The 15,394-nt window shown below is 33.8% G+C and overlaps 1 protein-coding gene across 4 annotated transcripts in view; it reads left to right on the plus strand.

The window, feature by feature from the left end:
* Positions 1 to 475: 475 nt before the first annotated feature.
* The window catches only part of LOC110028925 (ribulose-phosphate 3-epimerase, chloroplastic), a 31,180-nt gene continuing 16,261 nt past the window's right edge, over positions 476 to 15,394 (plus strand). Inside the window, exons 1-5 of one of the 4 annotated variants that reach the window (XM_020730992.1) lie at positions 476 to 749; positions 8,956 to 9,070; positions 13,593 to 13,733; positions 13,840 to 13,953; positions 14,266 to 14,344. In XM_020730992.1, the coding sequence (XP_020586651.1) occupies positions 622 to 749; positions 8,956 to 9,070; positions 13,593 to 13,733; positions 13,840 to 13,953; positions 14,266 to 14,344 (577 nt within the window). In that variant the 5' untranslated portion in view covers positions 476 to 621. The remainder of the gene's footprint in view (positions 750 to 8,955; positions 9,071 to 13,592; positions 13,734 to 13,839; positions 13,954 to 14,265; positions 14,345 to 15,394) is intronic. The other 3 variants (XR_002294471.1, XM_020730991.1, XM_020730990.1) reach the window with 3 other exon arrangements.

Consider the following 15,394-nt stretch of genomic DNA (forward strand, 5'->3'; position numbering starts at 1 on the left):
AGTTGAGTTGGTGTTGATTATGATGAACTAACATTTTTGATTGGCTGCTACTTGTATTTCTCATTGACTGACTATTGTTCAACTTGGAGGTTCACATACACTTTGCAGTTTCAATTTTTGGGAAGAATGATCGTTTATCTCTATTGATGATCCCCAGCTTTTAGATTCATTGCTTACAATTTTTGTTACTTTGAGTTGATGTTGTTTTTGATTCAGATTTATCTGCATTGTGATGTAGCTTATGATTTTTATGTTGTTTCTTTGTATTTTGTTTCTTTTTTGTGTGATTTTGAGTTATATATTTATGTTATACCTTTATGTATTTATTTGGATAGAATAGGGGCGTGATTTTAATTTCCCGAAAAAAAAAATGGTGTGAAGAGGGAGTGGTCGGTTTTCTTGGTTTCTCCACCATTCGCTAAGTTCGCGGATAACACGCCAGCTGCGGATAGGCTAGTGGCACGCCATATACTTTGCTGAAAAAATTTAAAAAAAAAAAAACTCAACTGGAAATTCTATTTTTCTACCAAGAGGAGAGGCGAGGCAAGTCCTGCCTGCTCGCTCGCTTTCCTACCTAGCGAATTAAGAAATTTGTTTTTGCTCGAAGGTGAAAAAAAAGAAATGGTATTCAGTGGTGCTGTGATGGCGGCTGCAGTCGCTTCCCCGTCTCCTTTGTTTTGCTTTTCGGTAGCCAACCCTAGCCCCTTCTCCATGTCCTTTACCTTCAGGAGGGCGGGTCGCTCAACGAGGTCCGCTCCTTTTCCTTCTCATGTCTCTGCATGTTTAATAACATCTCATTTTCTACATTCCGATTTTACCTGCTCAAGTTCTCACTGTTTTGTTTAATGAATTTGATGAATTGGACGAGTCATCGCTCTCCTTCCCATGTTTATCATAATGACCATGTGAGCTCTCGAATTGGATACACGCCAAACTAAACTGATGAAAATTTCTAATTCCAGCCATACTTTTTGTATGGTTGTAATTCACATTTCTAATTATTATTATTATTATTACAAACCAGAATTTTCTTAAAGGGTTGTAGAATCAAATCTTTCCATACAAAGTGGATTAAATGGCCGAAATTGAGGACTTCGGTTCTTCGCATACCATGTTAATGAATAGTTTTAGAATCGCTTATCTATGTAATTGCAACCGCATAATAGCTTGCAGTAGCTCCTGTATAACAAAGTTCATATTTGTTTGATTTTTTATTTTACCCATCTGGTCATTGGGATTAGGAGACGTGCGTTTTTTTTTATGTAAGGGGCAGTTTCTTGGCTCTTTTCTAATAAGATTTATGCTGGATTTTGCATAAATCCAGCCAAACGATCAAATGTGCTCACGTTAAATCCAGTGAGCAGTTAAACCTACTCTCATTTCTCGTCTATCTGGATTTACTAAATCTAGTGAATTTGTGGATTTAACGTATTTTTGTGAAATTAAGAGGGAGCTCCTGCTGCAGCCCTATTTCTTCAAGGAGGTCGAGCAGGTTTTAACTTCAACCATGCCAAACAATTTTGTGAATTAACCACTTCAGGGTTGTTATTATGCATAGTCTGATTGTGTTAATCTATTGTTTATTCAGAGCCATAAAACTTGACGTTGAGCTTGCCAAGGGGTACCAGGGTCCCCCTATATTGAGTTTTGGGGGTTGCACCCCCATAAAAATTTTTTCAATACACAACAACCCAACATTGAGCCATCAACACCTGAAATACAGCATCTGAACCTCCATTTTAAGTTCATAACATGAGTGCACGACACTGCAACTCCTTGAAGTCAGCGCTCCAATGCCCCTTTGGAGTGCCTCAATGCCACTATCATGGCGTCCTAGTGCTAGTAAACAAATTTGAGGAGTTATACGCTTAAAGTTTTTGTTTTATCGATTGAAGTGTATTGGATTTTGATTTCTCTTGTGCAAATAAAAGGATAAGGGTGTTTTGTAGTGCTTTAAAATGCAGAGATACTTGAATGCGATGTAATTTTTATGATTCTCATCATTTTTTTTTCATATTCTATTTCTTAGTTTGGTGTGGCTCTATGATTTCATTTCCAATTATCGGTTTTTTCATGTTAAACTTTTCATTTTTCGTGATTTTCTTGTTTTGCACGCTTATGTTTAAAGTTTGCTTCGGTTCTCTTAAATCAATTGTTGCTATTTAATCACATCTTGTAATAAATGGTATCAAGATGGGGGTTTCTAAAATTCTTTGGTTAAAATGAGAGCAATGACTGTCAAAGCGAGGGACAAGATTGAAAAGTTCGTTGGTTCAAATTTTGCTTTTTGAAAAATGTGAATTGAAGATTTATTATATCAATTGAAATTGTATTTGCCACTGTATGGAATGACCAAGAAGCAAGAATTGATGACTCTAATAGATTGAGAAACTTTTGATTGAACAACTCTAACTTTGATCTGACTTTCACTTTTATCATAGTTGCTTTCAACATTGTGAATAAGAAGATTATTGTTGATCTTATGGTTGCACTAACAAGAATATATGAGAAGCCTTCGGCTTATAATTTTTTTTTAATGAAGAGATTATTCAATATGAAAATGGTGGATAGAAGCTCAATTGCCAAACACTTGAATAACTTCAACGCTACGACGAGGCAGTTGTGCTATGTTGACTTTAAGTTTGATAACTTGATAACGAGGTTAGGCCATTAATAATCTTATCTTCATTGTCAGATAGTTTGGATGAACTAATTACTGTGGGAACTCTTCAGGAAACATGAAATTGAACTTTGATGATATTGTGGGATTAGTGCTAAATGAAGAATTTCACAAGAAGAAAAGCAATAAAACTTCAAATTCTACCGTTCATGTTGATACTAGAGGAAGGAATCTAAAGATCCAAGTCTATGAGAGGAAAGTTCTGGTCAAGGAAAGAAAAAGACAAATCTGAATGTTGGGACTGTGAGAAGAAATGTCACTTTAAGAAAGGTTGTAAAGCTCCGAAGAACGTTAGCAGTGGAGGTTCACATAGAATTAATTTTTTTTAAATGTCTAACACATGAAATCCAGGATGACTTTTTATTTTTTATTCCTAGATAACATTGAATCATGGATTGTAGATTTAGATGTTTCTTTTCATGCTAGCGCCAATAAAGAGGTATTTAAAAATTATACTCAATCTGATTTAGGAAAGTGTATTTGGGATATAACAGTAACTGCAATATTATTGAAAAGTTTGATATTGTTATCAAGTTGACAAATCAATTAATTTGAAAATTGAATGAAGTCATATATATTCCATGTTTGAAAAAAAAATTAATTTATGTGAATCAATTTGCAAAGTTAGGGTATGTGATTACTTTCATAGGAGATTTGTGGAAGATCATTAATGGTGCAATGGTGATGACTTGAGACAACATTGAAGACATCATTTATCTAATCAACGAGATGTTTAAATCCATTGGAATAGTTGGAACAAAAGATGATGCAGATCTTCGACACTATAGACTTGGCCATATGAGTAAGAAATGTATAAAGTTATTCATTTCTAAAAATAAACTCTATGGTTTAAAGTCTATATATTTAAATTTTTATAAAAACTGTACTTACGAAAAGCAAAAAAAAATTACTTTTTGTAAAATGGGGTAAAATTGAAGTTTAAAAAATTGGAGTTAATGCATACTAATATATGAAATACAACTCCAGTTCAATCTATTGAGTTTTCTCTATATTTTGTTACTTTCGTTGATGACACATCATAAAAGTATGGGTGCATTTCCTTAAACATAAATATGATGTGTTTAATGTGTTTAAGAAATGAAATATCGTGTTGAGAATGAGATAAATTTAAGTTTGAAATGTCTCAATCAGATAGTGGTGGTGATCATCATGATGAAAGATTCAGAAGTTATTGCACTTCAGAAGGAATTAGATATAAGTTTACTGTTCCAAGGATACCACAACAAAACAGTGTTGTCGAGTGCTTGAATAAAACCACACAGAGCATGTCAAAATTATAAGGTTGCATGCAGGTTCACCAGAGTAATTTTTTACAAAACTTGTGAACACTGCAATTTATCTGATCAATTATAGTCCATCAGTATCTTTGAATGAAAGCTTACCTGAAGAAGCTTGGAGTGACAAAGTTCAATCATTTCACTTGAAAATATTTGATTATTTACCATATACTCATGTTGATGTAAGATGTAGGAGTAAGCTTGATTCAAAAGCTATCAAGTGCACTTTGATTGAATATGATTCAGATAAATTTGATTACAAATTCTGGGTCTATTAGAGTAAAAAATTTATTTGGAGTAAATATGTTACTTTCAATGAAATGGAATGTACAAGGACATAAATAAAATGCAAAATTCTGGGTCTATTAGAGTAAAATTTATCATAAATAAAATGAAGATACTAGTGATCATGGGAAATTCCTTAGACACCTATTATTGAAGGCATAAGGTTCATTAAAATCTCATGACCGACACAGAGGTATTCTCATTTATTGTACTATCTATTGCTAACTGATATTGATATATCAGAATGTTATCATGATATGGTTGCAACTGAACCGAGCCGAGTCGAGCGGGTTGTATTCAAGCTTAAGCTTATTTATAAAATTTGTTTGTGAGGCGAGTTCAAGTTCAAATCAAGCTTTTGGGTTGTGTTCAAGCTTAAGCTTGCAATAAAATTCAAGATCGAGCTGAGTTGGAGCTCTAGTCGAGCTTTATGCTTATGTTCAAACTTAATTTCTATTTGAGTTTGATTCTTGTTCATTTCATATAACGATAATCAAGTCATTATCAAGCAGATTAATGAGTAAGTTATTGAGCTACTTAATTTTTATCCAAACAATATTTATTGAGCAAATTAAAATGTGTTATCATGTTATTTATTTTCTTACTAAATAAAACTTATCAAACAAAATAATGAATAGTATGATTGAGTTATTTGTTTTCTAATCAAGCGAGATTTATCGAGCTTATATATGAGTTACTTGTTGAACTTATAAAAAAAAATAAGTTTTTAAATGAATGAGATATTCAATGAATAACTAAAATAAGTATATATAAATGCGTAAAATAAATGAACTAAACAAATAAGTCTTTATCTTGAGCTTATTCACAAGCTTAAATTAATCTTTAACTAATTTTATTTATAAGCATTAAAGCGATCTTATTTATAAATTTTAATGAAACTATTTATCGAGCTTCTTAATGAGCTTAGTCGTGAGATTTAAATGATATTATTCACAAATATAAGTAAATCAAACAAGGAGGTGCTCATACTTCTTCATTTAACCATCGAGCATTTATAAAAGTATTTGAAGTTGTTCAATTAGTTAATCAAATGAATGTGAACGAGCTCTTTTTGAGCCAAGTACGAGTAACTTGTCAAACACTTGGTTCATTTGCAACCTTAATAATGAGGCCATTCAAGTAGATTCAAATGAGTGGGAGTTTGTCATGGATGATAAGATGTAGTCATTATTATCAAATCAGACATGAGGATCGGTAGATTTATCGTATAGCAAAAAGGTACTACACATCAAGTGGATCCACTGGCTGAAAGAATAGTCAAATGGTTGCAAACACGTAAGACAAGACTTGATGTCAAGGGATTTCAATAAAAAAGAGTGGACTACAATAAAACATTTTCTTCTGTAGTGAAGGTGACAACTATCAAAGTTGTGTTGAGTTTATTAATAGTGGAAGATCTACATCTGGAGCACATGGATATGAAGATTGCCCTCTTACATGGTTATTTATAAGAACTTTACATGGTGCAATCACAGGGATATGAAGTTTCTGCAAAAAAGATATGATATAAACTGAAGAAGAGCTTTTGTGATTTGAAGCATGCACCAAGACAGTGGTCTGGGAGATTTGATAGATTTATGTTAGATAGTGGGTACATGAAGTGTCGATCAGATTATTTTTATTTCATTAAATATTTTGATAATCGCTATTTTATTCTTCTATTGTATGTAGAGAATATGTTGATTGTAGGATCAGATATGAAGAAATTTAGTGATTTGAACAAGCAATTACCAAGAGAGTCTGAAATGAAGGGTTTAAGTCCAACAAAAAAATTCTCAGTATGAGAATCGGTTGGGATAAAAGTGAAGTACATTGAAGTTGTCTAAAGTAGAATATGTTGACAAGATCTTACAAATCTTCAATATAAGTGAGGCAAAATTTGTTTCGCCACCCCCAAATTTTTTTCCCCCCCCCCCCCCCCAGATAGTCTTTTAAACTAAGGAACCATCACTTAAATCTGAAGCGGAGCAAACACAAAATTAAAGAATCCTATATACTTTAGCTGTTTAAAGTTTGATGTATATGATGATATGTATATGATTAGATATTGTACATACAGTGACAATGGTCAGTCGGTACATGAGTAATCAAAACAAACATCAACAAATTACGGCGAAGTGGATGCTCAGATACTTGTGAGGAACAGTCAACAAAGCACAATCTTAAAAGTGTAGTGATTAATTTACAGGGATATGTAGATTCAAATATTGTAGAATATATTTTTAGTAGAAGATGTACCTGTTATATCTTCATTTTGTGAAGCACAACAATAAGTTGGCTTCCAACTTACCGAAAATTGTTGTTTTATCAATTATAGAAGCTGAGTATATTATTATTATTGAGTTTGGTAAGAAAATGATTTGTCTATAGTGTTTTATGGCAGAACATAGCAAGGAGAAATGGAATGGAAAATTTTACAGTGACAATATGAGTGTCATTCATCAAGCAAAGAATGACACATTTTATTTCAAGGCAAAACACATTCAGTTAAGTTACCATGCCATTCATTCACTTCTAGAAGATGGTCAATTATTTTTGGAGAAGATACATACATGTTGACTAAGGCTATGACACTGAGAAATTGAAGCTATGCTTAGCTTGTGTTGGAATTTAGGAAGATTGAGATTGGGATGAGCCACGCTACAGTTCAAAATTATGAAAATTTGGTGGAGTTGGATTGATTGCAATCAGTCTCTAAGTATGAGATTGTTAGTATGTGGAGTCTAATTTTTTTTTAATCAATTGTTAACTCAAAGCCCTCAATTTTGCTGATCAAGTTTGACGGTTAGTTTTCCAAGGTTGTTCTCTCCTTGTATTGGGTTCAGAAGTGCAGCCCCTAAAAAAAATTTTTGTATTGGGTTCAAGTGTGCAGCGCCGAGCCAGTAGTGCCTCAGCGCCAAGAAGACCGTACCGCAGCGCCCAATCTAGGTTAAGAACCCGAAAGCATGACATTTCAACGCTTGATATTTTGTGCCCCAACAATTTTTTGGAGCACCTGAACGCCACTATCACTGTGTCCTTGCGTCAGTAACCGAATTTGAACAGTTCTCTGCTTAAAGTTTCAGTTTTGCCTATTGGAGTGTATTTGATCTTGAATTCGCTTGTGCAAAGTAAATGAAAGGAGTGTCCTGAAAGTTCCAAAGTGTGGATAGACTTGAGTGTGGTGTAATTTGTATGATGTTCCTCATTTTCTTCATAGTGGATATCATGATGCGGCGTGGGTTCGTAGTTTTTTTCACGTTCTTAGATTTTTTTTCCCCGTTTAATATTGTGTTTCTGTGCTTTCCTTGTTTGGTGCACTTCTGTTCAAAGTTTTTCTTGGCACCCTTTGAAGCTGTTTCCACAGTTTAATCATATTTGCCCACAAGGATTTGATAAATCCAAATTTACAGGATTTACTAAATACTATTTAAGTTAAATTTTACTTGCACCAAACTACCCCTAAGGTTGCACTTCTGAGCTTTCAACTAAGCGAGTGAAGTGCCAATGTATATGCATGTAATGTTGATTCTTTTTAATTTTGGCATGTATATATTTTGTTCAAGAAAATTTGAAATTTGCTCGGGTGTAAAGTTAAGATATGATGATGATTATCTCGTGCATTTAGGGAAAAAAAATAGATGTACTATTCTATGATGATTTAAAGCTTGCAACTATTTGGATGGCAAAAGTTTTGAAGAAGAAAATTAACATGACACAACAAGAGAAAGGAAACATGAATGTTCCATAGAAAAGTACTGAAAGGCCTTCCAAGATTGTATATCAATAGTTCATAAATATTAGAAGCGCCTATGACCCTCTTTCCAAAAATAAAAAATAAAACTACCAATTATAAGTTCCTGCAGGCCTCCAACTCTCGTCTCTGTTAGCCTTGATACAAGAGAACAATATAAGGATTGGTTTTGCAATACTAATGACAACATTTTTCTGTTGAAATGCTTTTATGCCTGTTGATGATTTTTTGTGTTTTTGGTCCGCGATGTCCAACGAAAGCCATATGAGGGATCTCCTTATGCTTTGAACTGTTTCAATATCAATGGTTGGCATCATGTGATTTATGCTTGTTTTTAGCTGTTTTTTTTTATTATTATTATTAATTTTTTTCATGTTAAATCAGAAAGTTATACCTTAATGTCATTCTACATTCCTTCCTTGGTTGATAGTCTATAAGACCATATTGTTTTGTATGCCATTTTCTTAAACATAGATGCTGAATGGCTGATCCTAGATTTGTTAAACATCCATTTTGCAACGTCTGGCCCTTGCTTTAGCACAAATCGGTCATGGTGTTGTCATTTTTATTGCGTTAGTTTACTTCTCTTTAGAGAACAGGGAATGATATCCCAGCGGGAACTTAATTTTTGTTAGAAAAGGTATCTGGATGTTTGATTGTTGGAAAAGATAAAACCTTCTGAGGAGGCACGGGAGTTCCAAAAGCATGATTAAATAGCAATATGAAGACTTTGCATCATTCCTAAAGATGAAACGTTCTGTATGGACCATGATTGATACTTTGGTTTTGAATAATTCTCTCATTTTGCACCTGGAATTCACTCTGTTCCTTTCTGGAAGTAACACCACTTTTAAATTATAACTAATGAAGCTGGCCTTATTAGCTATGCAACTAATTTCCTTTTTTCTTCAGCATTATTTTCTCTTTACAACTTTCAGGAGGAGTTGTCATGCTACAGTGAAGGCATCGTCACGTGTAGAGAAGTTCTCTAAAAGCGATATTATAGTATCTCCATCTATCCTATCAGCAAATTTTTCCAGGTTGGGCGAGCAGGTTATTTCCAATCTCTTTTAATAGAAGGATTTGAAGCAATTTAGCTTAACAGCTGTAACCAAACAATTTTATTGTTTATGTTGCAGCCCGTGTTTTAAATTTCAATCCCCTGCAATAAATTGAAATTTTTTATTTATCTTTTTCGCTGCCCTCCTTATAAGAGCACTGTGTTAAACATTCTTTATTACGATTGCCTTTCGGAGGAGAATGAGAACTTGGAAGGAAATTTTTGGGAGACAATTTCAAATCCCTTACCAAAATGTGTTCTCTCATCCCCGCCATTCTTTCAGAATATGGAAAAAAAATAATCAAAATACTCACCCACTCTGTCTCAACTCTATCGCAGTTCTTCCTTGCGTCATCTCCCACTCTTTGTACCGCCAGGTTCTCTCAGTTCCTCTATCACTCGCTCTGTGCTGGTTTCACAAACAACTCCAAGCCTCCAAGTCCATCGTAAATTCTAAACTCTAAAACTGCACGATTTTCTGGCAATGTCTCTGTTTTACTCAACTCTGGAAAATCTCTATCACAACACCTGCGACTTCCCAACGATGTTCACCTCCTTAATCGCTGATCTCTACTAATTCCGGAAAGCTCTGGCGTTGTCTTTATTCAACCTGCTTGACTCCGTTACCCACTGCTCCGTCCTCCTTCCCTTGCCAAACTCAGGCAACAACCGTGCTAAACCTCTGCCAGTGATGCCTCTCATCTTCTCGCATCTCCACAACAAATCGTTTCCAAGTGCAGCTCCTCATCTCTGACAATCTAAGCACCAATTTAACTCTTGCTACAAACTCACCAGCTCAAGACTACCTCAGTGATGACCTGCAACGTCTCTCCATCGCTTTTCTGTGAGCACCAATCTTTGCCCCTCAAACTCTCAGAACTCATTCTGGACGAACTAGAATGTGACAGTGAACTTCAATAGCTCATCTATTTATGGGTAGAATATTTTCTGTGGAGTTCATTCGAACAAAACACAGATTAAACTCTAAACAAAATTGGACCACTTTAAGCACGTAATTAAATTTTAAATTGCAATATTTGCAACTAAATCCACGGCTAAGGATGTACAACAGACAAAATGAGATTAACTGTGAACTTGAAAAGAAAGTTTGTGTACATTTTGCGAAACACTTCTACTTTAGAGGCATTTACATGCATACCACGCAATTCTTAAATATTTATGCTCTAACCCCTAAGCTCTTATATTTACATAACACAAATCTTTTACATCCCATCAAAAATATCACTATCACTAATTTTTTAAAAGTGAAATACTCTATTACATACATATTTTGCTTTAAGCAATTAAATTTGCGCATTTTTTAGATATTTATGTGCTCTGCTGGCGCATTAAAAGACATGCAAACATGCTAAAATAAAATCTTGTGCCTTGAATAAATAAAAAAAGTGTCATCTCTTAACTATGATCAAATATTTAGAAGTAAACTATTGTGCACGTGCTCTGATAATTTTACCCTTATATAAATCTAAAATCATAATCGCTTCAAAACAAAATTGCTTGCACTAAAAATAAGGTACGCTCGAGTTTTCCTTGCTTCGAGAACCATGCAACCACTTTGAGAAGTAAGCAATCATTTAAAAATTCACAAACTCTCCCTCAAACTCAAACCTATTATTATATGGTTGTGTGATATATCAAACAGGCCACCTTGCCTTTTCGGCAGGGTTGCGAGTTTGATCCTCCACATCTCAAGAACTAGAGTTGACAAGTTTTATTTTATAAATTTGAAACAATTGTGATTCAAAGTAATTTTATTTATAGCAATGAAAACAAACAAGATGCAATGTTGATTTACTGTCTGAAAGGTAGATCGTCTTTCCACAAACCCTAAATGTCTGCAGTCAAACAAAACATAAAAACAAACCTTAGGCAATTAACCCTCATAAGCATTTCCAAGATCCTCTTTCAAACTTTCCCCCCAAAACCCCTCTTGATTCCTCTCTTGTACGTGATTAGCAACTATGTGGATCTTACCCAGGCACTGAAATCGGCTCAGCTTGGGCAAGTTGGTGAGTGATGGCCTAGATCGGTTCAATTTGGACCGACTTGCCTCTCCTATCGGCTCTCCCTTTTGTCAAAATAGGCACAGGGGTATCATAATCAGATACTCGAATATGAAATTTGCTAAGATTTTTTATTTTATGCTTTTGCAAGCCCCTCAAATCTTTCAACAAAGGAAACTCATAGCTGGTGGGAAAACACAAATTTCAACTGCAGTTTTTGGAAAGTGAGGACAAAAAGCAGTTTTGCCAAGTAAAAAAAATTGTGGTGCGACATAGTACCGTTGCCCCAAACGCGGCCTAAATATGGTTACAATCAGGGCCTTATAATTGAGTGATTCAACATGGAATTTCACCATTAAATTACATATCTACAAAGTCTCCTTAAACGACATAATCATTGCTGCTGACACATGTTAAGTTGGGTCGACTTTCTCTTTTGATTAAGTAGACCAGAGTCTGCGACAATTTAAGATGATAAAATTATGGTATCTTGATAACATTATTATCATTCCTCTCATTATTTACCATAAGTTATCTTATATATTTTATTAACTAAATTAAATCATTGCTACTATAACATTTATATTTAGTGCTTACTAACTAGTCTTCATTAAAATTCTCTTTTATATCTATGAGGGATAATTGACTATTCGGGCTTGCGCTTATGAGAAACATCAAATCAGATTACATAATTTTAGTAAAATGCGAGCAAAATATCTAGCGTCTTATCAATATCCAATCTACCTTTTAATGATTTATCATGAATGCTTAGAAAAGCTGTGCATGAATATTTTATGACCACACTTACCGTCATCATGAAGGAAGTCCAAGCTTGCCTAAAACTATTAGGAAGGCCGTAGATGATCCAAATTGAGATGGGTAGTAATGCAAGTAATTAATGTTTTGAAAAAAAAATGATACTCGAGATTTAGCAATTCAGCATAATGACACAAATATTGAAGGTTACAATTGGGTATTTACATTTAATGCAATATTATTGGTAGTGTGGAAAGGCATAAGGTTAGAGTTGTAGTAGAAGGGTTGCACAAACTCTTGGGATTGATTCTCAAGAAACCTTTGCTCTAGCTTTAAGATTAATCCTACGCAAAATTTTTTATCCATTGTCGTAAATTACAATTAAACACTTGATCAATTGTGTGCAAAAATTGCCTTTACAACGGTAATTTTTTTTGGGAAAGGTGAGCCCTACCTCACGGTGAAAAACTACACCTTCAATCACTATGTAGCGGGTAAGTGCGCATATAATGGGAATTTATAGAAAGCAATATAGTGTTGGGTGGGTTCGAGAAGAAGCTCATTGAAGATAAAACTTGCATGTCAAACAAGTCTTTACCCAATAGTGTCATTAGTGCGGTTTAGTAAGGTTGTAAAGAACCATGGGTATAGTTAGAGCTAATTATGCTATGCAATCACTCAAATGAAGAAAAACTCTATCTTAATGACATAATATCAATAGTTATTGATATTAATTTATTTCAAAATATGTAGAAGACCTTGCAATAGACTTCTAAGTACAAGATTTTGGAGCCGTAAAATACTTTCTAGGAATGGAGTTTCCGATCCAAGGAGACCTTTGTCACTCTGCAATATTACACTCTTGATTGATTTGATGAACCAGATTGCTAGGATGTATATCTGTTCAAACATCAATTGAATCCAATATAAAATTACACCTTGTTGGAATTGTGTATGTGGTAAATGTGGATCAATTCCAAATACTTGTTTCAAGACTTATTTGCATATCTCACACTCGTTCTGTCATTGCATTTGTTATAAACTGAGTTACTGAATTCATGCATTCACCAAGGCAGGAGCATTTTGAAGCAACTTATAGAATCTTAAGGTATTTAAAAGTAACTACTGGAAAAGGAGACACCTACAATTATAAGTTTTTATAGATGTAGATTGTGTTAGGAGCAGTGTTGTTCAAAATTAACCTTTTGCTATTGTAAATATATTGAGATGAAATATGATTGTATTGTGAAGCAAAAAATAAAACAATTTGCCTCAAAGCAGTATTGAAGCCAAATTCAGATCAATGGCATGAGATTTATGAAGCTTTCTAGATCAGGAGATTAATATAAGAATTGTAAACATAACTAAATTTCATTGTGAACAATGCAGACATTGCATTGTTGACCTCTAGAAAGCCAGATGCTGAAAGACATGCTAATGGTTCGAATCTATATTTTCTTTAGTATCAAGCATGATATCCATTGCCAAGGTATTTCCTCTCGGTTCTCAAGTAACCTGTGTTCCTTATATTCTAATCTTGGTGCGGCGACTTGAGTTGGACAGCTTCTTAACGAACACTATTGGTTTTTTCATGTTACTTCTAAGGTCTCTGCAGTTTTCCTTCCAAAGTATTGCTTTTCTTTACTAGCAGAATCAAACTGGCAGATTTCCATCAGTCTTTCGAATGAAATTTTTATTTTCACTTCTTTAGATGATATGCATTGAGTTTATTCAGGTAAAAGAAGTGGAGATGGCTGGATGTGATTGGATCCATGTTGACGTAATGGATGGTCGTTTTGTCCCCAACATCACCATTGGTCCTCTTGTTGTTGATGCTCTACGGCCAGTTACTGATCTTCCTTTGGATGTGCATCTGGTACTGTGCACTCTTTCTTCACACACCGTTCTTCTACCTTTTTTTTTTCTATGCGGTAGCTTAGAACACTCTCCTTTTTTTTCTCAAAGTGATAGTCAACTTACAGATGATTGTAGAACCTGAACAACGAGTGCCGGATTTTGTTAAGGCTGGTGCAGACATTATTAGCGTACATTGTGAACAATCTTCCACTATTCATCTGCATCGAACAATTACTCAAGTGAGCTCAACTGTTATCTGCTGCCCTTATTTGAGTACATTCAAATGTATCCTTAAGTAATGTTGTGGCATTTGTTATTTGTTTTGTGTTAATGTTCTTTTTCCAAAGAGGTTGATTAATATAGAATGATATCTTCTATAAGAGTAAACATATTTTGCTGTATAAATCCTGCTATCTTATGTATATATTATAGCCGTTTTGAATTTATGCCATTTGAAGTTTTTCACCAATTTATGCCATTTATCTACTTGATTCAGTGCTTTTTTCTTACAATTTCAGATCAATTTGATATATCTGCTTTTTGTATTTTAGATTAAAAGCTTGGGAGCCGAAGCTGGGGTTGTACTAAATCCTGCAACACCGCTAAGTGCCATAGAATATTTGCTTGACGGTAAGCATGATTGTTTGGCCTTTGCATTTACGTTAAGAGCAACTCCCACTTGTTGTCATATCAAGATTATTCTTATACCCGAAGGTATTCTCAAAATTATACCCATAGGTACATTCAAAAATTTATACCCGAAGCTATACTTTTATCATTTACCTTATCGTGCCCGGGTTGCATCCCCTGTCAATACCATTTAGGGGTAATCATGTATGACCTAAACATTTACATTTCATTTTTTTTCATTACTTCCATCCATTTAAAGTCATTGAAACTGATATTTTTCATTTTTAATTTTTACTTCATTTATTTCAACAATTCTTTCCTTCACAATATACTTCAGATTATAAAATCAGGCACAAGAAACAATAATGCAGTTATTCATTAATAAAATCTTAATTTAATAAACAAGAAAATAATTACTCACTTTAAGCCTTAAATGATCTTTGAAAAAGTTTATTTCTCTACTTCTTTTGACTGTCACCTATATGAAATGAATGTGCATACTTTTAGATAAGAATTATATTCCTAAAAGGATTGACTAAAATAGATCTAATTTATTTAAATATTTTTCTTTCAAATAACTTTGTAACCAAAATTCTCACTAATATTACTCGTGAAAACTTAAATTTTATTTAATGACATATAATCAAAATTACTCGTATAAATAAGTATACAAATCCTTACCTTAAAAAGTTTAGCTTGTTTTCTTGAGCACAAAATTCCGCTTTTCCCCTTACAATTCTATTTGAATTTGCCTCTAATCTTATGTCTTTACTATTTGATTAAATTAAATCTATTATTAGTATTTAGTTAAGTAAACTATTATTTCAGTTCAATTAGTTAACATCATAAATCCCTAACAAACCTTTGTCTTTAGCCGCACAAAATAGAGCATCGGCTCTCCACTTCACACCCGCAATTTTTTCTCTTCCCTGGTTTAAGAATCACTTTATCTCTCAAATTTGGTACTTGAATAGATTCGATTCTGATTCAGTTAATCCTTCTACACACACTCACACCTAGTGTGTATATATATATATATATATATATATA

The sequence above is a fragment of the Phalaenopsis equestris genome, unplaced genomic scaffold (genome assembly GCF_001263595.1).
Source record: "Phalaenopsis equestris unplaced genomic scaffold, ASM126359v1 Scaffold000540, whole genome shotgun sequence".
In the NCBI taxonomy this organism is placed as follows: Eukaryota; Viridiplantae; Streptophyta; class Magnoliopsida; order Asparagales; family Orchidaceae; genus Phalaenopsis; species Phalaenopsis equestris.